Source organism: Temnothorax nylanderi, unplaced genomic scaffold (assembly GCF_030848795.1).
Source record: "Temnothorax nylanderi isolate EJ_2023f unplaced genomic scaffold, tnyl_v1.0 TNYL_tig0037_pilon, whole genome shotgun sequence".
Lineage (NCBI taxonomy): Eukaryota > Metazoa > Arthropoda > Insecta > Hymenoptera > Formicidae > Temnothorax > Temnothorax nylanderi.
The window spans coordinates 233,415-259,119 of NW_027249099.1; the positions used below are offsets into that span (position 1 = coordinate 233,415).

General features: G+C 42.3%; 1 protein-coding gene across 1 annotated transcript in view; it reads left to right on the top strand.

Moving 5' to 3' along the window:
- LOC139771218 (uncharacterized) overlaps positions 1 to 25,705 on the top strand; it is a 66,013-nt gene that overhangs the window by 24,275 nt on the left and 16,033 nt on the right. Inside the window, exon 2 of the mRNA XM_071703832.1 lies at positions 11,366 to 11,493. Within this exon, the coding sequence (XP_071559933.1) occupies positions 11,366 to 11,493 (128 nt within the window). The remainder of the gene's footprint in view (positions 1 to 11,365; positions 11,494 to 25,705) is intronic.

Below are 25,705 nucleotides of genomic sequence, written 5' to 3' on the forward strand. Positions count from 1 at the left end.
ACGGATTTTCTCGCAGATTCTAAATGATGTCAAATAATTCTTATACATATATGTGACGATATTCTCTCGTCGAGTAGCATAGTCGATTACAGGGAAAACGCGGCGTCGATAAAAGAGCATTAATATTCGGTGGTTAAATTCGCGATTAATTAACTAAACGAGAGTTAATCGAGGAAGAGACGGACAACTCTCAAAGGATTTCCAGCGAAGGGCGACTCTAATGAGCGCGGTACTTTGGAATTGCTTCCAGCCGCATCTCTCCTCCTCGTGCGTGAAAGATCTCCGACGGGAGTTACTCGGTTAATTATCGACTGCTCTTAATTGCCCCCGGTAGTTAGTAGAACCGCAGCTGGCCGTGGATGTCCGAACAAAGTTCTTTCATCGGTTTACAAGAAAACGTAAAATACATCCTCGTCTATTATTCCTAGACCAATTAACGCTCTCCAACGAGTCTGAGACGTCTCAATTTCTATAATATATCGTTTGTGACAACGTTGCATACGTTGTAATAAATGTCGGGGTTAAAATTCACATCACGCTACCTTAGAAATGGACGGCCGGAAGATAGTTTCGCCTACGTGGCCTTATAACAAATCGCGTAAGGAGATGTAATTTTCTCCTTCGCGGTCGTTCCCTTCAGACGTACGCCGACAGCCGACAGCGAACGGGTTAAATATTTTTCATGGATCCTCTCTCGGAATACCTCGGACTGCAAGGAGGGTCAAGCTTACGCGCCAAGGGAGATTCAGAATATTTCTCTAAAGACTCTGTCTACCGTGGAAGATGATACCATGTAATACGGCGCGCGTGACAAGCTGACGCGGAAGATAAACGTCAGGTTGCGATTTGTTTCTTCGCCGTCGTGCAGTTGCCGGGGAAAGTTGCGCCGGGTTTCTCTCGTATACTTTATTGCGCATCGCATCCATGATATCCTCCCATCTGACACTTTGAATCTCGGACATCGAGGAAGGAGGGAGAGAAACAGTGAGAAAGGAGGAAGGGATAGAACTCGGGCGTTCAGCCCGAGCTGAAACTTCCTCCGACGCGAATGTTCGCGAGATGCAACCAACCAGATTTGATTATGCCCAACCCGGACCGGAGTTCCGGCTCACGTTTTCTCGGGGTTTCGCGATCCCCGATTCCGCCCCCGTGAATACGCCCGGCGCATCTCTCTCGCCGGGATCGGAGATCAAACGGATTTCGCCACCGGTCGCGCTGCAATCCCTATAGGGCACCTCTACAGCCTCGGATGATCTTGCCGAACCCGTACAATCGAAATTGCTGAGAGTGAAATGTTTAAAAGCGAGGAACGCGCGGGCGATTCACGTGTAAGTCCGCGCACTCCGCCGAAAGTAGGGTCGAGCTTTTGGGGGTGCCGCGGTAATTTTAGCGAACGTACAAATTGTATTCCGTTAGGCAGGAGTGAAACGTTGCATCGCCGTAAAACAGTTAAACGATTCTTTCGCGAGTCGGAATCGCGCCGAGTTTATTGCGTTGGAAAATTTCGAGCGCGTATGTGCGAGAGAATTGTTTGACCGTCCGATAAAACGTGATTCGGGATCTGATTAAGGCAACGTCATTTGCCGTAATTGAAAACGATGCGCGACGAGTTTTTCGGAAGTGCATTACAGAGTCCGTCACGCTCCATCGACGTGCATCTTTTTATCGCCGCCACGCGTTTTCAATTGTATTTCTATACCCGCATAATAAATCTCCTCCATTCGAGCCTTTCGGTAGTTTATCTCCCCCGGGGTTGCCTCACACCATTTATCTTTTCCAGCCGTGCTTAATTTACCGTCGCTGACTGAATCTCGGGAAGATTATCTTGGCCGTCGGCGATCGCCGCGATTTTCAACGTATCCATTTCCATTCCTCGCAAAGAAGACCCGCCCGACAGTTGAAGCTTTCATTTCAACCGTACCGTATTTTATTTGCCGGAGTATTTTTAAGCAAATCGCGATGTTCATTTGTAACGTTCAGTCGAAGGAGTGCCACCGTATAGTTGTGCAAACCGTACAAATTTACGTACGTGTTACAATAATAAATCTGTTATTATGACAACTTGTTCGCGTTGCAATAATTAAAACCTTTGTTTATTCGCGTCAATTTAAGTTCAATTTCAGTTTTCTCTCGCACTCGTCGTTCTTTAACGTGCAATTTTGCGCACATAATTTTTCATCCTCCGCCGTCACGCGCGCTTTGAGCGATCGTGCCAACGACTCGTATTCCGAAATCACGTTATCCGTGCCGCGAGCCGATGGCAGAAGGCGTGAGAGAGGGCGTTTTGGCACGGAGGAACACACATGCAGTACGGAGTCTAGAAGCGCGCCTGGTGCGCCGAGTGCATTCACTATTCACTTATCTAGGTCGGTTTGCCCAACCCAGCCGAGGCCTCGACCTACCCCGAAATCCACCCCGGCTTCGTCAAACTCTCTCTCTCCGTCCCTCCCGACTGGGCGAGGCCCGAGCAATCCGTAGCGTCCCGTTAGTTATCTCAACGATGCTTTTATTTGGCGTGGATTTCCGGTTCGAGATCTTCGGGAGATCGTGTTCGATTCGATTTAATCCGTTCTCTTTTTGTTCCGTTAATCGCCCGAGCGAAATAATTGCTGTCGATGAGGATTGATATTGGTGTGCCGCCGACTGAATAATTTCAATGTAATATCACGGGAATAATTGTTATTTCCGTGATGGAAAAAATAATGTGAGAAAATAAGAGGGATAAAGCTGAAGCGCTCGGGGCGACGATGTGTCACGAAACCGCGATTTTTCGAGAGAAAGAGATGACAAATGATACTTAACCGTGCAAATATTATTTTACACATGTTTGCCTTATGAATATTTTATACGACGCGTTTCACGTATCTATAAGGTACACGATTATCCATCATTTCGATCAAACGAATTTCACGACAATTTCTATATGCGGAGGCATCCTCCCTGCGAAACCGCAATTTGATGTGACATTCCATGAATATAAAATTAGTTACATATTAGTTGTAAATTTGAAGCTAAATTAAACACATATTGTCATTAAAGACGATGATTGGAATGGAATCTTTGAATTCTTACGATTAGTTTTAACAAATTTTCGCACTCGTAATGCACGCAAATCAATTGTTCCATTTATACAACGGACATTATCGCGAGATGTAGGAAAAGAAGATTGACCAGATTATTGGCTATACGGAATTCAATGAAGAAAGCGTTAATAAACGACTGGGGAGCACGCGAGCGACGTTGTCACGAAGTATAATAACGGCGATAACCTGGGTCTGTAAACATACTTCCCGCGTGGAATTTCACGTGAGAAGAGGACAGACGGTGTCCGGCGTGTATCGTCGCATTGCACGCGCACGCGAGTGCATCCCGATCGTCGGCGGCGCGGAGGGAGGTCGCATAGCACCTCTGCATAGTGGTCATTGCGGTGCCACGGTGTTATGCGAACGGTACGAGCGCAAACGGGACAAAGACGGGTACGAGAGTCGCGTTTTGCCCTCGGGGACGATTCATATCGCGGTGCCGGCGCGGCGTCACGCGACAAACGTATGTGTTCCGTAAATGAGTGCGAAATATAATGTGTTGCCTAATAGAATTAATATCTACAGACACCCGGTGATTTGCCGCGAGGAAATATCATTGTGTGAAAAACTTTAACGGCGATTACCTCGATATAACGATTGTATTTATCAGGTGCGAAGTGATACAAGACCGAGTATGGTCAGACATTAAACCAGTGGATTATTTCCGTGGTCAGTCAGACAGGGTCGAAGTGAACAACGTCTCAGTCTGGTCGGCCGACGTCTGATACATAATGTGCATTATTAACGGCTGGAAAGAATTGTATTACTTTTGTGGAAATGGCGCAGTTCGCAATTCCAAGGTTCTCTGAAAAGACAGTCCACCGCTCGACCATTTTCTCGCAACGTCATCCCGGAGCAACCTTGTTGCTTTATGCATGGGTGCTCTTGCTTTCCCAACGTCTGATAAGCTTACGGCGCCTCGGACGCAGCTAATCTTATATCGCTTGGATGCAAACTTGATACCGCTCGAGTGCATCGCATTCAACATTTATAGATTTAAACATACCGTTTACTCGGTGCGTTCGTCGAGGTAACGCTGACGGATTATTTTTAATTTCTTGAAAATATCAGAGAAAACTGTATCTTACAAAAAGATTCCGATAAATGAGTTTCAACATTACTGTATTCTGCGAAACCTTCTTGACTAATAAACAAATTAGAACTGGCAACGATAAGAGACCTCTTTCCTCCTTCGCAGTTTATTCCATTTTTCTGTTCTCCATGCAAAATTTTCTAAATGTTCCAAACTCTGCATTTTGTTAAAATTCGGACTGTCCTTTTCTCAAATGTTCGAAGATCCGCGCGACCCTTCCGCGCGGTTCTCGTATACAAATAACACATTAATACCTTGGAGAGAACAGCGCATCGCGGTCGGTTATTAATAACCGCAGCTATTCAAGCGCGCGAGACTAGGGTGCAAGAAAAATGAGGAGACACGGCGGCGCGAGGGGCCTCTTGGCGAGAAGGGTAGGAAGAGGTTGCCTCGGCAAGCCCGCGGGATATTGAAGTGGCTGCTGGGCGCATTCACATGCGCCAGAGATTCAGATTAGTCACGGATCTACCTCGGTCGGGACGTCCTCGTCTCTCTTCAACCCCGACGACGTTTCTTCAGCGAGACGTGGCGACACTTCGAGGATTTCTTGTGGCGAGTGCTTAGTCAGCTAATTATCCATTTTGATTTGCAAAATTACCTATTTCCTCCTTCTTGAGGAAGGTGGGAGTAATTAGACATTGGCACATTTCGAAAGTCCGCGACGAGAAATCCTCGAAGGACGAATTCGACGAAGAGGAGGGCTCTTAACACGATTGGTTGACATGGGTCAGGTTAGACGTCGTCACGTAAAAGCTTCAGGGCCACTAAGGACCACTTCATCGACTTGTTTGCGTACAAGGACCGACCGACGTCTCGGCGGTTTTGGTCGAAAGGTCACTGCCTTTAAGGCTATTGGCGGTGACATCACCGTTGAGATTGTTGGTTTCGAATATTGAAATAGATTTGGCTTTGATGGATTATGATAACATCGAGGTATTTAACTTAAATAGATTTAATAATCGTCATGTAATTAAAAAGAGGGAGAGGAAGAAGAAAAGGCACGGTTATGAGCGATGATTTTTAAGATAATTATTCGCGGTTATTCACGTCGTTGGTTTCTTATGTTATCTTGTAGAACTGTCAACGCGAATTTTGTGCCGGGTCTTCCAGAACGTCGTAATCGGAATCGGATTTATAAGTGTGATTAAAATGTAAACCCACAAACGATAAAAGAATTTTTCCAAAGATTTTCGATAGCCGTATATTAGGATTTATTTGCGACTCGAAAGCGATTTCCATCGATGGAAATGCGTCTGCCAACGATAAGCGTATCTTGCGGGTATCTTCTCGTTTCTACCAACGTCGAATCGGGGCACCACTGAATGCCCGATTGGCTCAACTGCCCGTGAAATGACGCCGTTTCTCCGCTCGCTGATCATTTACGTCCTGCTTGTGGAGCTAGCTTCCTCGCGACGGCTTCGAAATCGTATTATATGCTGTTACCATCGTCGCGTCCGTGAATCACAGTGCCACATAATTCACGCGGTCGACTTAATTACGCTATGCCTTGTTTATTGATCTGCAATTTGAAAATAATACCGCGCCTGGAAATATAACACTTCGATGTACTTTTGTCTGACTATGTTTAATTTCTATTTTCAATTAAAAATCTTTCTGTCCTCGAAAGCGTTTGCAGTTTGGATGTATGCAGTATCACACTGACTGTTTTTTTTTACAATAAAAGGGCCGTGCATAGATATTTTGAACCTTTTTTTTATACAAAACTCTGGATCTATACAGATATTGTATCAACAATAGTGATTTTGGTTCGACCCAACTGGCCACATTTATTAAATATAATCGTTACTACGTTTCGACCTTCGATTTTGGTGCTTTTTGAACGTAAATCTGTAAACTATAAATTCAATAAGTAATTAAATAGCATATAAATTGCAACTCATCTTGACAAATATGATATTTTATCAGTCGAATTAATTCAATTCGCGATATCGTGTTCAAATTGCGATTTTATGATATGGTTTGGATTTATACATATTTTATAAATCAGTTAAATAATATAATTATTATAGGCAGAATGTGTGTTGATCGATAACGGAAATTGGATGCTGCAAATCCCCGATCGATCGGTCGAAAGAGGAAATTCCATCGTGTCGAGAGGATGCAAGCGGGATGCCTAAAGCATCACACCACGCCGACGACGTCTGAGACGGGCTTTTGCTCTCGGTAGGGAAATTCCAAGAGTCGGGAGTACTTAGATGCCTCGCTCGGAGTCCAACAGTTTCGGAATTCTTTGGACTTCCTTACGGTGCGCGGTGGGATACGAAAAGCCGCGGGCACAACTAACTCGGCAGACGTAGTTGTAATGAAGAAATAACGGCAGTTCGTCTTCATTAAAGCCCACGGGCCGTCGCTCGTTCACTTTTGAATGAAAATTTCGGTAATAATTGTCATTTCTCGTTCCCTCATAATACCGTCGACTTTAAATGCCATTAATTATATAAATGCCTACTTACAGTGACTTTTCATTAAAGAATCCGAGTCTCGAGAGACACTTGTAAAATCACATCTCGAGGATTATTTCTCGAGTTGACGAGCGCTCGCTATCCCGCCTCTCTGCATTTCCGTCGAGACTGGCCTCTATGTTATAACGGGCGCGAATATTTCCGCGGAAGACGTTCCGTCCCGAAACTTACTTCTGAAATTACTTTCATTCTTCGGTCGGGATAATAACCCGGACTTTCATTCCGCGCGTTAATACACCGGCGACTTTTGTGGCCGGAGAGAGGCTAACTTTTCTCTCAAACGTACTTTTACGTGATGGCATCGTTCGATGCAAGTTGCCTGCCACAAAGCCGATTGCGGCATCGAGCCGATCGACATTTCCGTTCGGATACCTTTGCGACGACGACGAAATCTTTCCGCTCGCGTAATAACGTTACTCTCCACTAGTTTCGATTCTTCGCGAATCGCGAATTTTCTTTCTCGTAAAAGATCCGCGAGTTTTCTTCTTTGAAGTTGTCATCTGAACGGCATGATGCACGAAAGTACGTCGCATTTTTATTGTACCAGAATGTAACATGGAAAATAATTTCGGTTCGTTTACTCTACAGAAGTCGCGCCACGAGTAAAATTATTTAACTAACTGGAATCATTTCTTTCCCGTACATATAATAAAAATGATCAAAATTTTCCTAATATTCAACATAAGAACTTAGTATTTAACTCTTACATGAAAAAAAGTTTTTATTTAACGTCAGTATAATTAATCAAAAGCTTAATAATGCAGGAAGTTAGGAACATTTCATGGATGATTACGATAATTTTGAGAAGAAAACTATTAACTTCTACTTTCGGAACTGTGATGTGCTTATTTCATATCGGCAGGAGCAACGATTAACTCGCGTTCGTCGTTCTTCGCGAACGAAATCCTCACGGACTTCATCAGGGATTTTACTCTCGTCGGTTTGAGTTCTTCTTCGATGGTCGCTTGAGCTTACTCGGGGCGACGAAGTTTAAATTGTTTTCGAAACAATGGCTGCATTCCATTGACGGAGCGAATATTTGATGCAACCACTTACATAAGATAATTTATCTTGTAGTTTTAATCGCCATTATTTTCGTGTTAATCAATGTGATAGTTATAATTACAACAAAATATTATAATTAATGTATTTTAGTATTTCTAATATTTGATTTTACAAAATTAGCTACATTATAATTAATGTAGCTATAAATTTTGTAAAATCAAACATTAGAAATATTAAAATACATTTGATGTTCTTGATGTTTACAGAATATTTTTTTCAGAGTACTTATGACCAAATCTTGGGAAATCAGGCGAATTTGCGATGAAACTATTGCGCATTTCACATTCCATAGCAAAGTAAAGCTGCATGTCAGTGCAGACTCCATTATGACTGATCGAAAGCAAATATTTGCGGGAGAATATCAAAGTTACAGAGCAGAGGAACATAGATGGTTTATCTTATCGCATCGTTGCACATCAACTATCTTTTAGTTCGCATAATAAAGTTGAATAAATTTGCGTAAATTGCTTAAACATTCTATGGTTCATAATGATGGTTAATGATAAAGTAATGTCGTGATAATTGACACGTTGCATGAAAATTATGCTGCTATATGCCTGCGACAATGTCATAACTTTTGACTTGATTTAATTAAGAGACATAATGTCAGTATTATATAAAACGTGTCCTTTGTGTCCAAAAATGGTAAAATTAATTTTCATTTTGCTTAATTATCCCTCTTTAATTGAGACATACTGCCAGTGTTATATAAAACGTGTCCTTCGTGTCCAAAAATGATAAAAAATTAACTTTTATTTTGCTTAATTAGCCTTCACCCATTTTTTATCCATCCTCTCTTTCTCTCAGTTAATTAGTTATCATATATGAAAAATATTGAAGAAAACCGCGAACTCTTAAATACCGTTATATAAAGACAATTAATTCTTCGAGGTCTGTGAAATTGCATAGGACGACTGTTTTCAATCTCCATGAGTATCGAACGCGGTTTCGGCAACTGGCCGATCATATCGGTCACGTACCTCTCGCCTCCTCTCCCCCCGTCGAAATAATGACAACAGGAAAAATACATCTCTCGGCACGTTGGCCGCGCTATCAATACTGCGCCGACTGCGCGCCGTATCCGGCGAGAATGCGGGTGCAGTTCTATCGCGCGTAGCGCGCGCGCGCGCGATGCATCGCCGAAAAAATGAGCGGCGAGATAAATCATGCGGATGGCGGGAGCGAGCGAGAAGATACAGGGCGGCACGTCCGTCTCGGTGAAATTTACTACCAATATTTTTCTTCCTCCGCCCCCGAAAACGGGGTCGAATTTACGTGTCGCGTCTCCGTCGTGCCGCCGAAACGCGCGCCCCGCGGCCGCGAGAGGCGAGAGGAAACGCCGGGGCGCGGATATGTCTCTCTGTGCCCCACACACGCCGCCGCACGCCCGCGCGCGTGTCCGCACTATTGAGCGAAACAACCCCCCGAGTCCTCGCCCGCGAAGCGGATTCCGTTTCAGGATCCTATCTATTTCCGTGTACCGCGAGAGGAGAGATCCGCCAATCTCACAGAAGCGGAACTCCACCGGAACTGGTTTATTTAGGTTTATATCGCCGCTGTAATTTCGACTCTGTTTAACGTTGACCGTGCAATTTAGGTCCGCGATGAGGAGGACTGAGCGTGTACTTCCTCGTGAAGTTATTATTCCAGTTGCTCTATAGTACTGTTGAATTGTATTACGTAGGCATTATTAATTGCTCAATTATATGTCTTGAACGTCCATTGTCTATTGATATGGAAGGAGAGTACTAGTGAGAGAAGCGATTTCTAGGAGATTATAGAGGGAAGCGGTTGGCATATAATCGAGTTAAGGATTTGCTAGATTGGTGTATCGAATTCCAAACGGTTGACTCGTAGAAAATTGGAAAAGTTGCCTCCTTTTATTGAGTCGATTCCGGCGCAGGGCGGATGCTCAGTCAAGATACGGCAAAAAATATTTTATTGCGGATAGGAAAACACTGCAGGGCAAAAAGGTTCTTGACAAGCGGGCGCTTGGGCGATTTAGACTTTCGCGTGTAATATCATCGTGGCGGATCGATTTGCTCCTTGATATCGGTTTATTTTTGCTGCCTAACTTATGCGATCTGATTTTAAAATTCACGCTCCAGGTCCGTATATTGTATATTTTACATCGCCACGACGTGGACCAATAAAAGAAATAAGGTCGCGAGAAAGGAACGCAATTTTCTTTTTACGTTTGTGCGACTTCCTGTTTACAGGTCGGGACGTTTGATATAAAATCCCGTTATTCTTAAAGGTACACGGTTCTGCGATAAGATACAGCACAGATAAGATTTATCCGAGTTATATATCTCTTTCCCTGACTGTCTCGACGTTTCCCCGTCTATCTTGCAGTTCCAATTTAATGCAGCATGACGTATAAATGTGTGCAAACGGACGATCTTAATACTTTGTCGAGAGGACCGAGTCGACATCGCGGCGGGCGGTGTTGCGAAACATCGGCCTGGATGAACTCGCAAGTTCATAAAGTTCTAACGAGGTTCCACGGTGGTTCACCTCTCAAGGGGACCGTACGGTTGCGAGTCCTTTCCTCTTTCACAGACTGCGTTAGGAACTGTTGAAGTTCGGTGAAGGACCCACCGTGAATTTGTGGCGGATACTTAAAACGCTTTATTACCTTTCTTAATTATACCCTCCTTGCCTTTCCGCCTTTTATAAAAACGCTCGACGTGAAACTGCCGCAAGTTTTATTTCGTCAACGGTGGAAGTAATTAAACAGGTCCGCCAAGTTCGCCGAGCGAGTTTATCGATTATTGAAAAATTCTCATTAGCATGCGACATTAAAGTTTTATACTCGTCAATCATTTTAAATAATAAATAAACGTACGTGTATATATAAATTTTTTGAAAATTGAATAAATTGGCAATTTATAAGAAATGCACTTGAATTCGGCGGACCGCATTTAATATGCGCTTTAAAGTCTCGCGTTGTTTCGTCTGTTCTTCATCTCTCCCTCCCTCTTTTTTCTCGTCGTGAGGAATGAGGGAGTTTAATCTAGGGAGCGGCGAGTCTCCCGCTACCTCCTGGTAGCGCCTCATCTGGAATCGACGGCGGCGCTTAGCGCCGCCTCATAAATCCCCAATTTTACGGACGCGCATTATACTTGCCGGCGAAAAAGAGTTCGATCGGTCCGGCGCGAAAAAGCACGGTAAAACTTTGCCTCGCGCGTCGCTCGCATTATGAAACTCGACCAAGTTCGCAAAACGAGCCCGTAGCGCTATTACTCACGGTTCGGGGATGGAATATGCGGCGCTGGGCAGAACGCCCGAGTTTTCGCGTTTACGAGGCGCGATTAAGCGTTTTATGAGTTCTATCAATTTTCGGATTCTATAGCACGCTCGCGGGCGCGGGCGCACGCGAAGATTAAGAATCGAATCGTGAGTGTCGCGTCGAGGGGGCCAATTGCGGATCCGATGCGTTTTTGGCCGTCGCGAAATTATTTTCGCCCGGATACGGACGGCGAATATGGAGAGTCCGGGAAAATGGATTTTCGTGCTTCGCGCGATTTGTATTGTAGATTGCCCGTCGCTCAGCTCTCTATTCCGGATTATTCTTGCTGCAGCGGCGCGCCTCCCATGCGGTTTCGCTTGACGATTAAAACGTTATATGTATGTCGCAGGTGTCGCGCATGGTATTAGATGTTACAAATGTGGACAGTACAACGACGGAGTTGGCAGCATTACACCGTGCATTAATCACACCGCACACATGCTGATGGAGTGCCCACACGGGGACGAATGGTGTATCGTAAGTACAACATATACATATTAATTTTCATTTAATTTACCGAACGAAACGACGCGAAATATTTCGTATGGATGTGATTACGATCACCGACGCGATCTTACGGAACGCTGCCAGGAAAATAAAAATTATATTCTACGGTACGTTCTACGGTTCAAAATTGCAACGTGCGTTGTCGAAACACCCGCGCAGCTGGAAGCGGAAGAGCTCGCTGAATTCGAGTGTTCCGTGAAAAGATAAATATTTCTTTCGCGAAAATAGGCGTTGATGCGGCGCCAACGATCACTTGACACTCTTCCAGGGTCGCCTATAACGACGTTATTTACCTCTCGGCGAGCTCGCCGATGTCGGATTTATGAGACGAGTCCGCGCAAATTGGCTCGAGAGTCTTCTGCAAGCTTGCACGTCCGTTCGCCAGAAAACCTTTCAGTTTCTCCTCGTCTACCGCGAAGGAGTTCGGTATATATCGTCGTGCTACTGAAAGAATTTCTTAAATTTAGAAGAGTAATTCGCGTTTCGTGGTACTTGAAGCTAAATTTATAAATATTTACTGTTAAATATTTATTAAGGGTGAAATTTAAACCAATATACCTTGAGTTAAATAATATTTTGTTATTGTTAACTAACATGCGTGTCGAAATTTATTATTTTAACACAAAACAATATTATTTTAACTCCATTGGTTTAGTTAAACTAACATCGTTTTAATTGAATTAACGACATATCGAATAAGAGTAGTGGCGACCTATAGGTATGGTTAAAACTGACTCAAATTGAGTACAATTTGACACTACGAATTTAACAGTGTTCGAAGAGTCGTATCGCTTAGATGATAAATTATTTATTATAAATTATTTATTATAAAATATTTGAATATTAATTGGTAAAATTCAAATATTTTAAATATTTAATTATTGAATTTAGCGCTATATACATACTTGTTTACTCGAACGCATATATCCGCAATGGATTTGTTTTATATCTCTACTAGTTTAAAGCGATACAGTTTTAATTCATTAATGCGAATCTAGCTAGGTGAAATACGCATAATGTACGTAACTGATTCGTGTACCCATTTCTCCATTAACTATATATTGCGAATGTTTGCGCTTTTCTCTCGGTGGATTGAAATAATTTATGAAATAGCCCAAGCTCTCTGTATTACCGAGAACTTACCTGTCTCCTGTGATGCATGGTCGAGTTCTGCTCTCCCCTCGACGAGAGGTAAACCTCATTATTAAATCTTTCGATCCTTCCCACTCATCGCGCAACAAAGAGAACGATAAACGGCTCCAGATGGAAATGAAGCCGGAACCTGTGCTCGATATATATAATTTCGCGTTGTAATTTGCTCAGAGAAACCGCAGCTTTTCTTCTTACAATTAGTTAGAGTTCTCGCCAGTCCTTATTATCCTGAATATTTTATTATATTGTTTTCGGAGTAAATGCAGGCGAGGAGAGGAAAACATCTGCGTCACATTGAAAAGTAAAACCGGCTAAGCCAAAAACGAGGAATAAACTGGAGGGATTTATTGGAACAAGAACGATCAATATTACTTCGCGATTCGAATAAGGGGATCAATGGCCTATGTACGTACGTATAGAACGCAAATGAGATTTCTGCGCATAATAAAATCTCCTGAAATCTCTTGGAATTTACTTCGAATGTTCTACGGAGTCGGCAAGCGAGGTGGAGTTGAGGTCGATGGTAGTCCGTCTGTGTCTGCGACAATGGGAAACGATTGGAAACTCTCCGACTCGTCTCGGGGTGAAACGGCACGGAAGCCATTTTCTCGCGGCTCTATGAATCGCGAAGTTTACATCCGCCGTCTTAATAAAACGGTACGATCTAATCAGCATAACGGCAGAAGGTTCTCTCGTTGCTTTGTCAAGCTAAGTGAGGCGGTGTTCATCCGCAATGAATTCCCTCGCTCTTTATCCCCGGCTTTTCTCCATTATCTTCGCTTTTCTTTTCAGGGTTCATCCCTTTCTATCTTCTTTATACTTATTTCGTTTTCGTGTCGCGAACATGAAAGCTCGCACACTGAATCCAGATGGAGTATTAACATGGAGTTCAAAGAAATCGACCAGTAACGATTCGAGTCATCCTTCACGATCCCGTTTCAATAGAATGAAAATGGGGTGGTCATTTGTCAGCTAACAAGGAATTTAAGGAGGCACGACTACCTGGCGTTAAGAAACCATGCATATCTGGGATTTTTTTAAAGAAAAAATTGTCAACTTTATTCAGATAAATGTTTTCTTATTTTTTTAAATATTTTTTAGAAATAATAAAAATTTTTTGATAAAAAATAATGTAAAATATTCGGCTCCATACAGCAGTCATCGCAAAATAAAAGTGTTTACGGAAAATTGACTACATATCTTTTATATTCTTCATTATTTTTTGATTCAAAAATTCATAAAATAAATATAGAATAAAGTTTACAATTTTTTCCACACAAATAATCTCAGAATCGCATGTTTTCCTAACGCTTCCAGGCTTGCACCGTTAATGTTTATTCGCAAAATATATTAATTACTTTGACTATTTATTATTCTACAAATGAATATTTATATGATTTTCTTTGGAACACCAATACCCTTTGTGTATGTGCGTATATGCGCAATCAAGAGAATCATTCCCGATGTCTAATTGACTTTAATTTCCTTTCTTTCAACCTCGTTACTGCATAAGCTTTCGCTCTTCGCGAAAGGACAATGAAGCAAAGAAGAGTGTAAAAAAAAAAGATCCGTAACGTCGTTCATGATTCATGACTGCAAGTAGCGGCACGTTGATCGTCGTTCAGTGGTCAACGTTTCACCGATTGTTTTTCGGCGGTACTGGATTCGAGAGCTTCGCACAGGTGGGGGAGCCGATCATTTGTAACTGAATGCTCTCCGTGCACGCGATAGCGGCCGTCGGCCTCCGAAGTCTCCTCGATTTCGAGGTAGCCGACAATCTCCGGCGGCCAAGCGGAGTTCGATGCCTCCGGGCCGCCCGCGCCGAGGTGCATTCATTGTAGGCACTGCATTATTTACACGCGTGCTCCTGTCGCTTCCCCTTAGTGCACCGCCGCCGGGCATTCCGATTTGGCTTTCAAATTAGTGCCAATTGCATATGTCGCGTCGTATTAATTTACATTTAGCTGCGTTATCGGCTGTGACAGACCTACATCTGTACATCACTCTGGTGAAAGCATCTTCTCTCTCTCTCTCTCTCTTTCTCTCTTTCGCCCATTTTTTTTCTCTCAAAAAATCGATGGTATCTGTAACGATTTGATGGGCGAAACTTTTGGCACGTTTTAATGTTTTGAATTCGATTCAATTATTTGATCCATCACGTCGGTAAAAACCGATCGCCATCACCCAGCGTCCCATTAACGCGCAATGGACGTGTAATTATCCCGAATCGAGTTAAAACAGGTATACGAGTACGCGAGATAAAATCTGAAATTCGTGCAAAAGCGAAGCATCAGAATGATTCTCACATAACAGCTTTCCTGCTGATCGTTTAATAAAGTAAACAACGGCTGCTCTGAAACTCCAGCGTAAATTTGGTTTATACAACGTATAATAATGTTTGTCTAAAAACCGAGATATTTAAAATAAACTTGTAATTATTTATAAAACAATTGGTAACAAGAGTTATGGGATCATTTTAATGACCTATCATAGTTTTCAGTGTCAAATATTCTTGTTGAAAGTTTTAATAATATTTGAGATTGTGATATTTCTTGTTAAGCTGACTTTCTTGTTAGTGAAAACTGTCTTGTTACTTCGAAGAAAAATTGTTGGAGGATTTTTTAAAAATTCTATTTGCGCAGTCTTATAATAAAAAAGCTGCGTTAGTTATTAACTCTTGGTAACTCTCCCGAGTTTACCTATACCTATACTAATGCAATTTTTGTCGTAAAAATAATCTTCTTTTAAATAACGGAGGACATTTGCGTTTGCACAGCCATCGTTACTTATTAACGCCGGATACACTTCTCAGATTTCAGAGTCACGTACTATTATGAGACTATTTATATTATATGAGAAGCCTTGATACGGAATATCTAAGTGTTATGATCGTTTTTATGAACAATTTTATATCGCGGCCGTTTCTATAATAAATATGTCAAAATGGATATATCTCGATAAAATTATTTCTGTACCGTCAAGCTTGCTCGGTATAATAAATATATTAATCGCCGCCCTATTCATATTTTGATTAAAAATACACGCGTCCCGCATTCGTCTCGTTTCGTTGGCAAAACAATCTAAAGTTGCCAGCAGTTTTCATGTTATATCTTCGCACGATCGTCGCGAGATTGTTTCTTTCTGCCGAAGAGTCGGCAACAATATTTCCATTTTCTTCAGATTTTTCTGTTTCAAAGACACTCACGCCCCAGAGCGCTGTCGAAAGTACCGCGGATAAATTTGTGGATTTCTCCGAAACCGCGAGGAGGAATACGGGAATTTTCACTGAGCCCAGGTTGGCTTTGCCACCGAAATCGGATCGCTGCTCTCTTTATCTGCCGTTCGACGGCACACTTTTTTCACCTCGCACACGATCCGGCGTGTTCGTCTCGCATCTGCATAGAGATTGGATGGCGGCGGTATATATATTTCGGTTTGAGAGTGCGAAAGCTTAATATTCGTCCATCGCGAATCTGTGAGAATCGCGCGGGATCAAATGAAACGAGGTTGACGGGAAAGCTTGCGCGATTTTTCATTTTTCGACGATATAAAAGCATCATCTTTATTGTCCTCGACTAGAAACGGCGAGGAAAGACTATAAAGATTTCAGGGCGAATTTATGATCGACCGATCCTTCGCCGACTTAAAAGTCACGGTCGTTCACGAATCTTCTTTATCACGGGGAGTGCGACCGTTTTCATAATTGCCGTATTTCCGCGCGATATACGAGAGGCGAGTTAAATGCCAGACGTTGTATTTCTTCCTGATGTATGCGAATTTTTATCAATGCTGAAAATTTACGACCGAAAAATTCTATTTATTATTTAGTTTTTTTAAATTGCTTTAGCAGAGATGCTGTACTCCGCAAAAACCTTCGGATTTTTCTATCAGCGATGCACGTACGTGCCGAATCAGTAATCTTGTATCTTTATAGTATTCAATTAAGGTGCCGAATAATGCCATTGCCGAAATGTTATCTTGGATCTAAACGATCGCCGGGATTTCCGCAATTTCCGTTCGAGAATAATTTCGATTCTTCGCGAAGAGAGACCCCGCTACTCTTGAATAAGCAACCCCTTTCGGGATACCCTCGAACATTCAAAGCTTTATCACTGATTTCTGATTAGCTCTTATTTGTGGATTTCGCCGGGTGGTTTGCGTGTCGAGCTTTCTCATTAAAGAGAATTAAAGAGAAAGAAAGGTGGACCTTATATTTCTTTGTCCGCAACTTTCTTCAAAACCCGCGGGATTTTAATCAACGTTGAGTTGGGACTTTTACGGCTTTGACAATGAACCATTGGATTTTTCACTTTAATGTTCTATGCGTCGCTGCGAAAGCATATTAGCCTCGTTAACAAAATTAGCCATTGATTCTGCTTTAATCGACTTCAAAGTAAAGTAAAGTAAATAATCAGCTATCATAATCTAAATTTTCAACAGCGCCGAATTGAACGATTAGAAACAAACGGAATTTAGAAGTATTTCTAATATTTCCGAGTCACAACGTCGCTGTCCAATCTCGTCGGGAAGTTAAGCGGAAATGCCTTTCCAAATCATCTATACATTCCCTTACTACGTAAAATCCCGACAAAGGTCAGAATGATAAATCGGTGAACGTTCGAAATGTGGCACGCACAGCTGACGTGCACGGTCAGGAGTTCCGCGGTCAGGAGATCGGGCGCGGGCCGGTTTTTTTCGGGCCGCGATCGCCCCGCCGGAAAATGGGGTACGTTTTTCTCCCCCCACATCGTCGTTTCTTCCCGTGATTCATCATCTCGGCGTGGCCGTTCCTTACGGGTCTCCTCGACTCGATGGCCTCACGAGCGCCGCTGATTTTCGCGCGCTAATATCGACGTATCGCCCGCGGCAACTTTTATAAACTCGGGATTCGATGAATCGAAATGCGTCCGGATATTATGAATAAATTGCTCGAGATTAAAGATAAACGATGGAATCACGCGGAGTCTTAACGGATTATTCTTTAAGCGCGAGTCGCTTTCGCGGAATTTAATTTCGACGTCACGGCAATAGACGGAAACGTAACTCTCGCACTGTTAATGCTAAATTGCCGCTTTTATGCCTTGTACTCCTTTCGCGTTTTTTTGCTCGCTTCATTAAACGCGATTCACTCGAACGCTATGGCTCGCTGCCCACAATTTTGTGAACCGGCGAGTCTCCGAGTAATATAATCGACACGTGAAGTAAGCTTTGAGAAGCAAATTGGGAATAATTACAACGTATTACACACGAACGTAATTACATCCTGCTTTACATCAAATATGACTAAAAGCTCCACACTTCTCTCTCCCTCTTTCGAAAGAGGAGATAAAACCTAGAGTGTTGGTTATTATTATTACACACGATTAAATTATATTAAAGTATTTTTGCGTTTAATGCAAAATTGCAGTCGCAGCTATTATCAATTTTATTATTACAACAAATAACGTAATGAGAGGGGCGTCCAATTTAGCTAACATTTCTGACGCAAAGGGTTGAAACTTTACTGCGATAATTGAGCGACGACCACCGCAGCGCTTGCCGCATCGGATTTTCATAACGCGCCTCTGCGCTGGCTGGTTTTTATCGCGAAAAAAGAGTAAAAAAAAAAGAAGGAAACAATTCGGCCTGCTATTTTCGAGCCAATAAATCGTTGCGCGGAAGTATGTAACAGTTTGCGCGCTTAAACTGCATCGAACGTGACTGAGCGCGCGCGGCGAGATGACAGGCAGAATTGCATACCCATACGCATACGTGCATCTATAATTCAACCTCTGCCGATTTAATTGCGATCCACCACGCCCGGCGCAATCGATTTTAATTCTTTACCCGCTGCGATGATATCCCTGATACGTTGCCTTGAAGAGAAGAAAGAACGAAACCATAAATCATCCCATAAAAAGAGAAAAAAAAAACGGGACTCGAAAGTGCGAGCAACTTGTTTGCATAAAATTTCTATGCAACGCATTTCTATGCACTTTTGCATTCCTATATAGCCGGGGCGTGTGTGCGTTCCTGTGGCCGGATATCGTGGATGGATCACGCGAACGAAAATATTATTACAAGTCATAAATCCAATCTATCCATTTTTAACGGGTAAAAGAGAATTGATTCGGAAGTCCTGCCCGGCGTGTCGAATCTCGAACAGGCGTGCGTTCTTCTTCTACAAATACGGAAGAAACTCGTTTGCACGATATTTTTCACCCTCGTACCGTTACTCGCAGCGGAGACTTCGATTTTTACCTACCTACCCTCTCTATCGCTTCCGACTTTATTTTTCCTCCGCCGACATTACCGGCGCGCACTTTGTTCGATTTTCCCCACGGTAGTTCGTAGAGCGCCCCGTTTTTTCGTCCGGCTCGTTTGCACCGCGAAAACGGGCGGTGCTTCTTCTACATCGTCGCTAGTCGAATACGGGCGAAGGAGGAAGAACCGTGGAACCGGCGTGGAACCCCATCGATCCCCCTCGACTCGTGATATATCGTCTCCTCGTCGGCGGCTCTCGAACGGGGCGGCGCGGGCGGCACGATCGGAATTTATGATTTTCGAAGCGGCCGAAATTGTCGTTTGCTCGGAAAAATCACTGTCGCGAGGGAACAGATAGCCCGGCACTTCTGCGCCCGTGTACGACACGTTATAGGGTATGAACGGTACAGGATATAGCGTCGTGTAGGGTGAAAACGATCGAATTCGTCCCGCCGTGCCGCATCGGGTCGGGCAAAGCGCGTCCATTGCCCGAATCACAGCTGTTACCGATCATAGTGGCGTAAGTGCCATAGGTCAACGTTATATATATAGGTATATATATATAAGTGCCAACAGCTGTGCATATGCGTACAACATGGTCGTTTGTTTATAGAGGCTTTTTCAGATTGCATATAAATCACGCGCCTGCAAAATTCCACGGTACGGTTTCCTTAACGTCGGAGAAATATATCGCGGATTATGAGATGTCACGCGCACCACATAGGAACTTATTTCGGTTCCATCAGAGAGCTAGCTTTATCAATGTCCGTTAACTTCAACCTTAGTTTAACATGATTCCCGGCCTGTTTTCGTAACTGAAGCTAAAATTAACCGACGGCTCGCGAAACCGGCATTTACAGATCCGCAACTTTTTTTCTCCGTAACTGCAGGCAGCAACAAATAAAATTCCGCACTAGAATAAATAGAACTTCGACAGAGGCAATCCTTTCCGTTCGCATACGCGCCCAACGGCGCCATTAATCTGGCAACCTAGTAGATCCTTACGTCGCTGCCGGTGGTATTCCTCGCTAAATTGAATGCTTGCTCGCTCATTATTCAGTTTCTTAAGGAATTGCCGCGATAGAACAGCCGGGAAGCGCATAGCGGTACAAACACCGTAAACCTGGCGGTGAGATAAAATTTGCATACCCGGGTCGAAGGGTAGCTGCTATTCGCGAAAACTCGTCGGCGGTGCAGAAGAGCCTTACACCTGGCGCGATAAATATCGCGTTTGCGTGTGAAAATGTATGTAATCCGAATATAAAAAGATGACGGTTCATATAGCGAATGTGCGGCTAAATGTAATGTACGGACTTAATGCTCGCTCCTGATTACTCTCGGCCGACAATAAACGCAGTCCTCGCTGCATACGATGCCCGCGACCGTAGATATTAAGCTGTAAATCACACGCGCGACCGACCCGCTTGTTCGGCCGGTTCGCGGCCGAAATGTAACGGCGGGCAACAACCGTGACAGAAATTGAAATGACGCGCGGCTGCATAACAGCCGTGAAATATCGCGGGTTGGCGAACTCGCTGGTATTAGGAAAGGTGAGGGGGAAAGAAATCTTTTGCGTCCCTCCGTTTCGCGACATAAAATATGAGGGACGATACGTGAAACATAAATTATGCGCGTCGCACTTTGGCCAAGACCACGGATTGAAGTCGAGGTTGGTTTTAAATTTATAAAGTTTTCTAAGAAAAGGGGTTAAATTTTTTACATGTGTGTATGCGTGTGTATGTTGCAATTCTCACAAAAAATTTTATAATTCTTCCTAGATAAACATATTCGAGAATGCTAATTCGTCGATCATTTATTAAAGTAGATAATAAATTCCGTGTCTCATAAATTTTTCTACGAAGGTCAAGAATGATTGAATATTAAAGTTGTATATCTGTTATAAAATAAAAATATTAAAAAATATCGATACGTTTCCTAGTATCAATATTTTACTTCACTCAAGAGTATCGGTGGTATGAGATATATTTTTTGAAGGCAGAATCGATGCGCTTCTTCAGATATTGTGAGGGTAAAGGTGCATTAGAATATCCTCGAATATTCGTTTTTCTATTTTCAATATCTTAACAGGGGGGGGGGGGGAATGTGACTGATTCTCTCTAGAAACCAATTCCCGCGGCGAGACCTTGAAGTAAAAGTATAATAGAATACATTGAGCAGAAAAATATAGAATTGTTATTTTAAGATTCAGAAAGTAATATCAAAGGCAAGGAACATTTCTCTCCCTTTTTCTCTTTCTCTCTGTTCACTTTTAACGTTTAATTTTTATGCTTTAAGCGAGGCATTTAAACATTTCATATTGCAATGGTAGCACTATGTTCTGTAAAATGGCTAAATTTTCAAAGATTTAAACCTGTTTTCTCTCTGGCTCTCTTTCTTTCGTCTTTTTCAATAGTTATTTATTCAACAGTTATTTATTATCTACACAAAAGCCATTTGTGTAGATTTTCATATTTTCCTAAAAGAAATTTAGATATTATTTAATTATACGTAGATATATTAAAGGTTAAAGCCAATCTATTAAAAATATACGATTAGCTATATGATTAAGAATATACTCTATTTCACAATTACATCGTTATCCTTCGAAAAGAAAAGCTACGTCCACATCTATTCTGTACAACTCGTCGACATCCGACATCCGACAATCCTACTCTCGGTTCCGCTTTTTCGCGGGTTTGCGCACCGTCGAATCCGTTTTCCTCGGACGCGATGCCGCTTTCTCGACTTCTGTTGCCGTTTCCTTCCTTCCGCGATGTTTCGCCTTTCACCCCCGACGACATCTTATACATAAAACATCCCCTTTATCCTGCGGCGGACATGCCGTCTACTTTTGCGCGTGCATAAAGATGCACGCATTCGCGTATTCATGCAATTCAAAATAATATCCGCGCATATCTACATGTAACACGCGCCGCGTGTCGCAAAGTGGACATACTGAAAGGGTGCCGACACTGCCGACGCGCAGCTTATCGGCGATGCGCTTCGATGCATTTTAACCGCCGCGGAAACGATACGGCGTCGCGGCGACGATGAGACCGCGAAGGCGTCGAGACACCTTCGACATTTTAATGCGGCCTGCCTCCTATCCCTCGACGAAAACAATTTCGCCCGTGGAACGTGACATCTTAAAGCGAGCAAATTATTTTATCAGCCTCCACCGGCTTTCAACTTTGCTAACTTGCTGTAACGAATTTTGAATAGATAAAGTAAAACGATTAAGTAAAACGCCGAAACGAGTTCTCTGAAATACGTACGCGTAATATGTATCATCAATTTTGGTCATAGAGGATACATAGGATTTATATTCCACTTTGTACAGTATTTTATTTCAGCATAATAGTATTTTTTTAGTTATGATTCGATTTCCCGATCATGGTAGTGGAACGTCGATGTGCAGACAGAAAACGCTGGTAAGAGATTAATCGATATCTTCCAAAGACATTCTTTCGGATGCGATCGACGGGCTGCATAGCTCGAGGGATAAAATCTTTATGCTGAAAGGGTTAATAAAAGCGCAATGGATACATATATAAAGTGATGAGCCAGGTGCGCACTTTATCAGACGTTAGTTCTGCGTCGTAAAACGAAAAGTTTGTATACACGCGCGAACGCGTCCGTGTAGGTCGCTGAGTAATGTGTTTATCTGTTGTAAAAACAGACGATACATTCGAACAGAAAGAAAAAGAGAGAGACTTTCGAACTTACAAGCGACTGTCAGCTATCCCAATCAATGTCGCCGCTTCAAGAACAAAACGTGTAGCCTGTGAGGCGAAATCCATTCGTCAATCACGATGATATTATGTGGCATTCTGTCATCGAAATAGTTGTATCATTTGAGATATTATTAAACGCCACAAAGGAAATTGTATTTTTTGCCGAAAATAAAGAATCGAACATTTCGATCTGCTTTGAATCGCAAAATGCGACTGCAGATGTTTCCTTCATTTTGTGAGTAGGAGTATTCAAGGTATTGGATACGAAGGCACTTTTACTGGTACACATCTTGAGAAGAAAGCGCGTCGATTCTGTCTTCGAAAAGCATATGTCTTACGTCAGCCGATACTTTTGAGAGTGAAGTAAAATATTGATACTCGGAAATGCATCGACATTTCTCCGAATGCTCTTGTTTAGGAAAGAATAGGCGTGCAACTTTAAAATTCAATTATTATTCTTGTCTCGTGTTTATTGAAGAATTTATAGGGCACGTCGTCTCTGATATCTACTTTAAACGATCGCCTTAAGCTATTAACGTTCTTGAATATATTTACCTAAGAACTATGTAATTTTTCGAAAATTGCAATGCATACATTAAATTTATCCCTATTTTGGAAAGTAATATACTCTATAAAATACAGTAAATATTCTCATAGTTTTAAAACTGAACCCTTAGTATATTAAATTGATTTAGATTTTGTTATTAATTGTGATCGAAGTAATAACGGAACAAGTTTCACAAGATTATAGAGATGCCTGTGAATATAAAAATTTTGAGATCCATCCTTCGATCATGGTGAAGATTACTTTCTTGCTTACTCAAGAGAGAACAATTTGTTGTCCCGGAAAAAGTCACGAGACAAACGTGTGACGGAATTAAACTTAGTGATCTCGCTTTTCTCGAAACTCTCGCAAACTGCGAAGTAAGCCACAAAATAAACTGAATTTATTAGTGATCCTAATTATAACGAAAGTAATTGAAATACCTAGATGTCAACAAGATCAATTAAATCTTCACGTTTTCTTTTGGTGTTACGCGCCAGGGAACCATCAATCTCCGATTTAACGTAAATTAATCCGAACGGTAACATTCCCCTGCGTCTACGTGCCCGATCGAGATGTCGCGGTGTATTCGATGGGATAGGCAAACGGAACGAATGTACTCGATTCGACTCACGCCCCTCGTCGTTTGATTGTAAATCCTCTGATCAAACATTTGATTAAAACGGTGTGCCCTATTTAACACTTCGCATCGGGAGCGTTGAGGGCGAGACTGCGTTATAAAGCAACGGTGCTTCACGGGGGTGCCCCTGCTCCGTTTTGTTACAATCGATCGCTCATAATTGCTGCTATCGCGGCATTAAGCCTCGGTGTTATCGGGACGCAATCTGACCTTAGGAGCTTATGTGCCACAGCGGCAGCCTGAAGTTTTGAATATTTATAGCGGCATTACGATCGAGACAACTCGGCTCCCACGAACGTCCTCCATGGCTTTAATTATCTAGCTAATTGTAAGTCGATTCATTATGCGTCTGGCATTTTAGTTATTAATTAACTGCGTGAGGTATCAGGGAGACGGAGGATTCCTTCCTGTTCGTTAGACGTTAAATAAAGACATTCACGATCTTTCGTGGGCGATGAAATATTCTATATATATTTCCGTGTATATTTTTACACTTACTGTACGTATTAGATATCCATTATATAATTTTGTCTATTCTTGTATGCATTCTTTATAGTACTCATCACGCATGTCATACTTTTAAGGCGCAGTCACGAGGTAACAATAGGAATTATGCAATAATCGTTGTTTAGTCGACGGAAAAATTCTATTGTGCAATTACCAGCAAACCGTCATGAGCATCATGGTTGGCGTGGTATCAAAGCATACTATAGCCGGATGAAATATCAAGGAACGTGAGTCGGGGTATCTCGTATTGATATTTCAAAAGATCTTTCCTGTGCATTATTCCTTTGCCGTCTGCGCCGAATATCGCGTTCTCCCTTCATCGAAAAACTCAGCCCGAGCCATTAATACTATTTGCGTTCTAACAATTGCGATAACAGATGCGAAATAATAATTTACGAAATCGATCACGGTCTTTAATTAAGACGAAAAATTCAGCCTACAGATAACGAAGGATCTATCGATCTGGGAGTGGAAAATGGAATGAATATATTTTGCCTGCAAAATGGAGAAACATATAATTTAATTATATATAATTAGAAATAGAGGAACATATTCAAATAAAATACGATATCTTGAAAGTACGTGGGGGAGAAAAATCAGACTTCGTGTATTTCTTACTGTTAATTATCAACCATGAAACAGTGCCGTTCATTAAGAAGAACCGAGAGAATTAAACGTTTTGTAGCTCTTTGATAGCGGAGTTCCCTCAATGACTTGTTGTAATGAGTTTAAAGCACAGTGAAGTAAAATACGGCGCGGAGCGTGTTTCCGCGCTGACAAATGCTGCGATAGGTCACTGAATGCAGAAAGGATGTTAGAAGTCTTTTTAGAAAGAAAAACTTCGAAGAGAGAAGTCAAATGGAGCGGTGAGTGTTTGAAGGAAACCTGCAGCCGTCGAGAGGATCGTAGGTCAAAGATGTGTCTCGACTGAAACTTTACCTCCTATATCTTTTATCGCGTGACCTCGCGCGAGTCGGTTGGGAAAATTAATAGCTCGCTAGTTAAGTGTGCCATTATGCTAAATGTAGGGAAGGCTTCTTTTTATTCTGGAATGTGAAGGAAGTGATGTATGAAGCGCGGGGAGTGATACAGGGTTAAAACGCACTTAACTGAATCCGTTCGATAGTTTCAGTAAAGTTGACGTTTCTTGATAATTGTTCGTTATCAAGAAAAATGCATTGTTTTGATCTTTTCAAAGATTTCGGTTAAATCGATATCATGAGACTGCGAAAAAAGCATAAACTTCTTTTAGCATCATATTTCTTCGTTCTTGCCTGTCTTCCCCTCTTAAAAGAGAAATCTACGTTGCTAAACATCATAAGGGAATGTGGTTAATGTAGAGTGAGAAACGGATACGGCAGG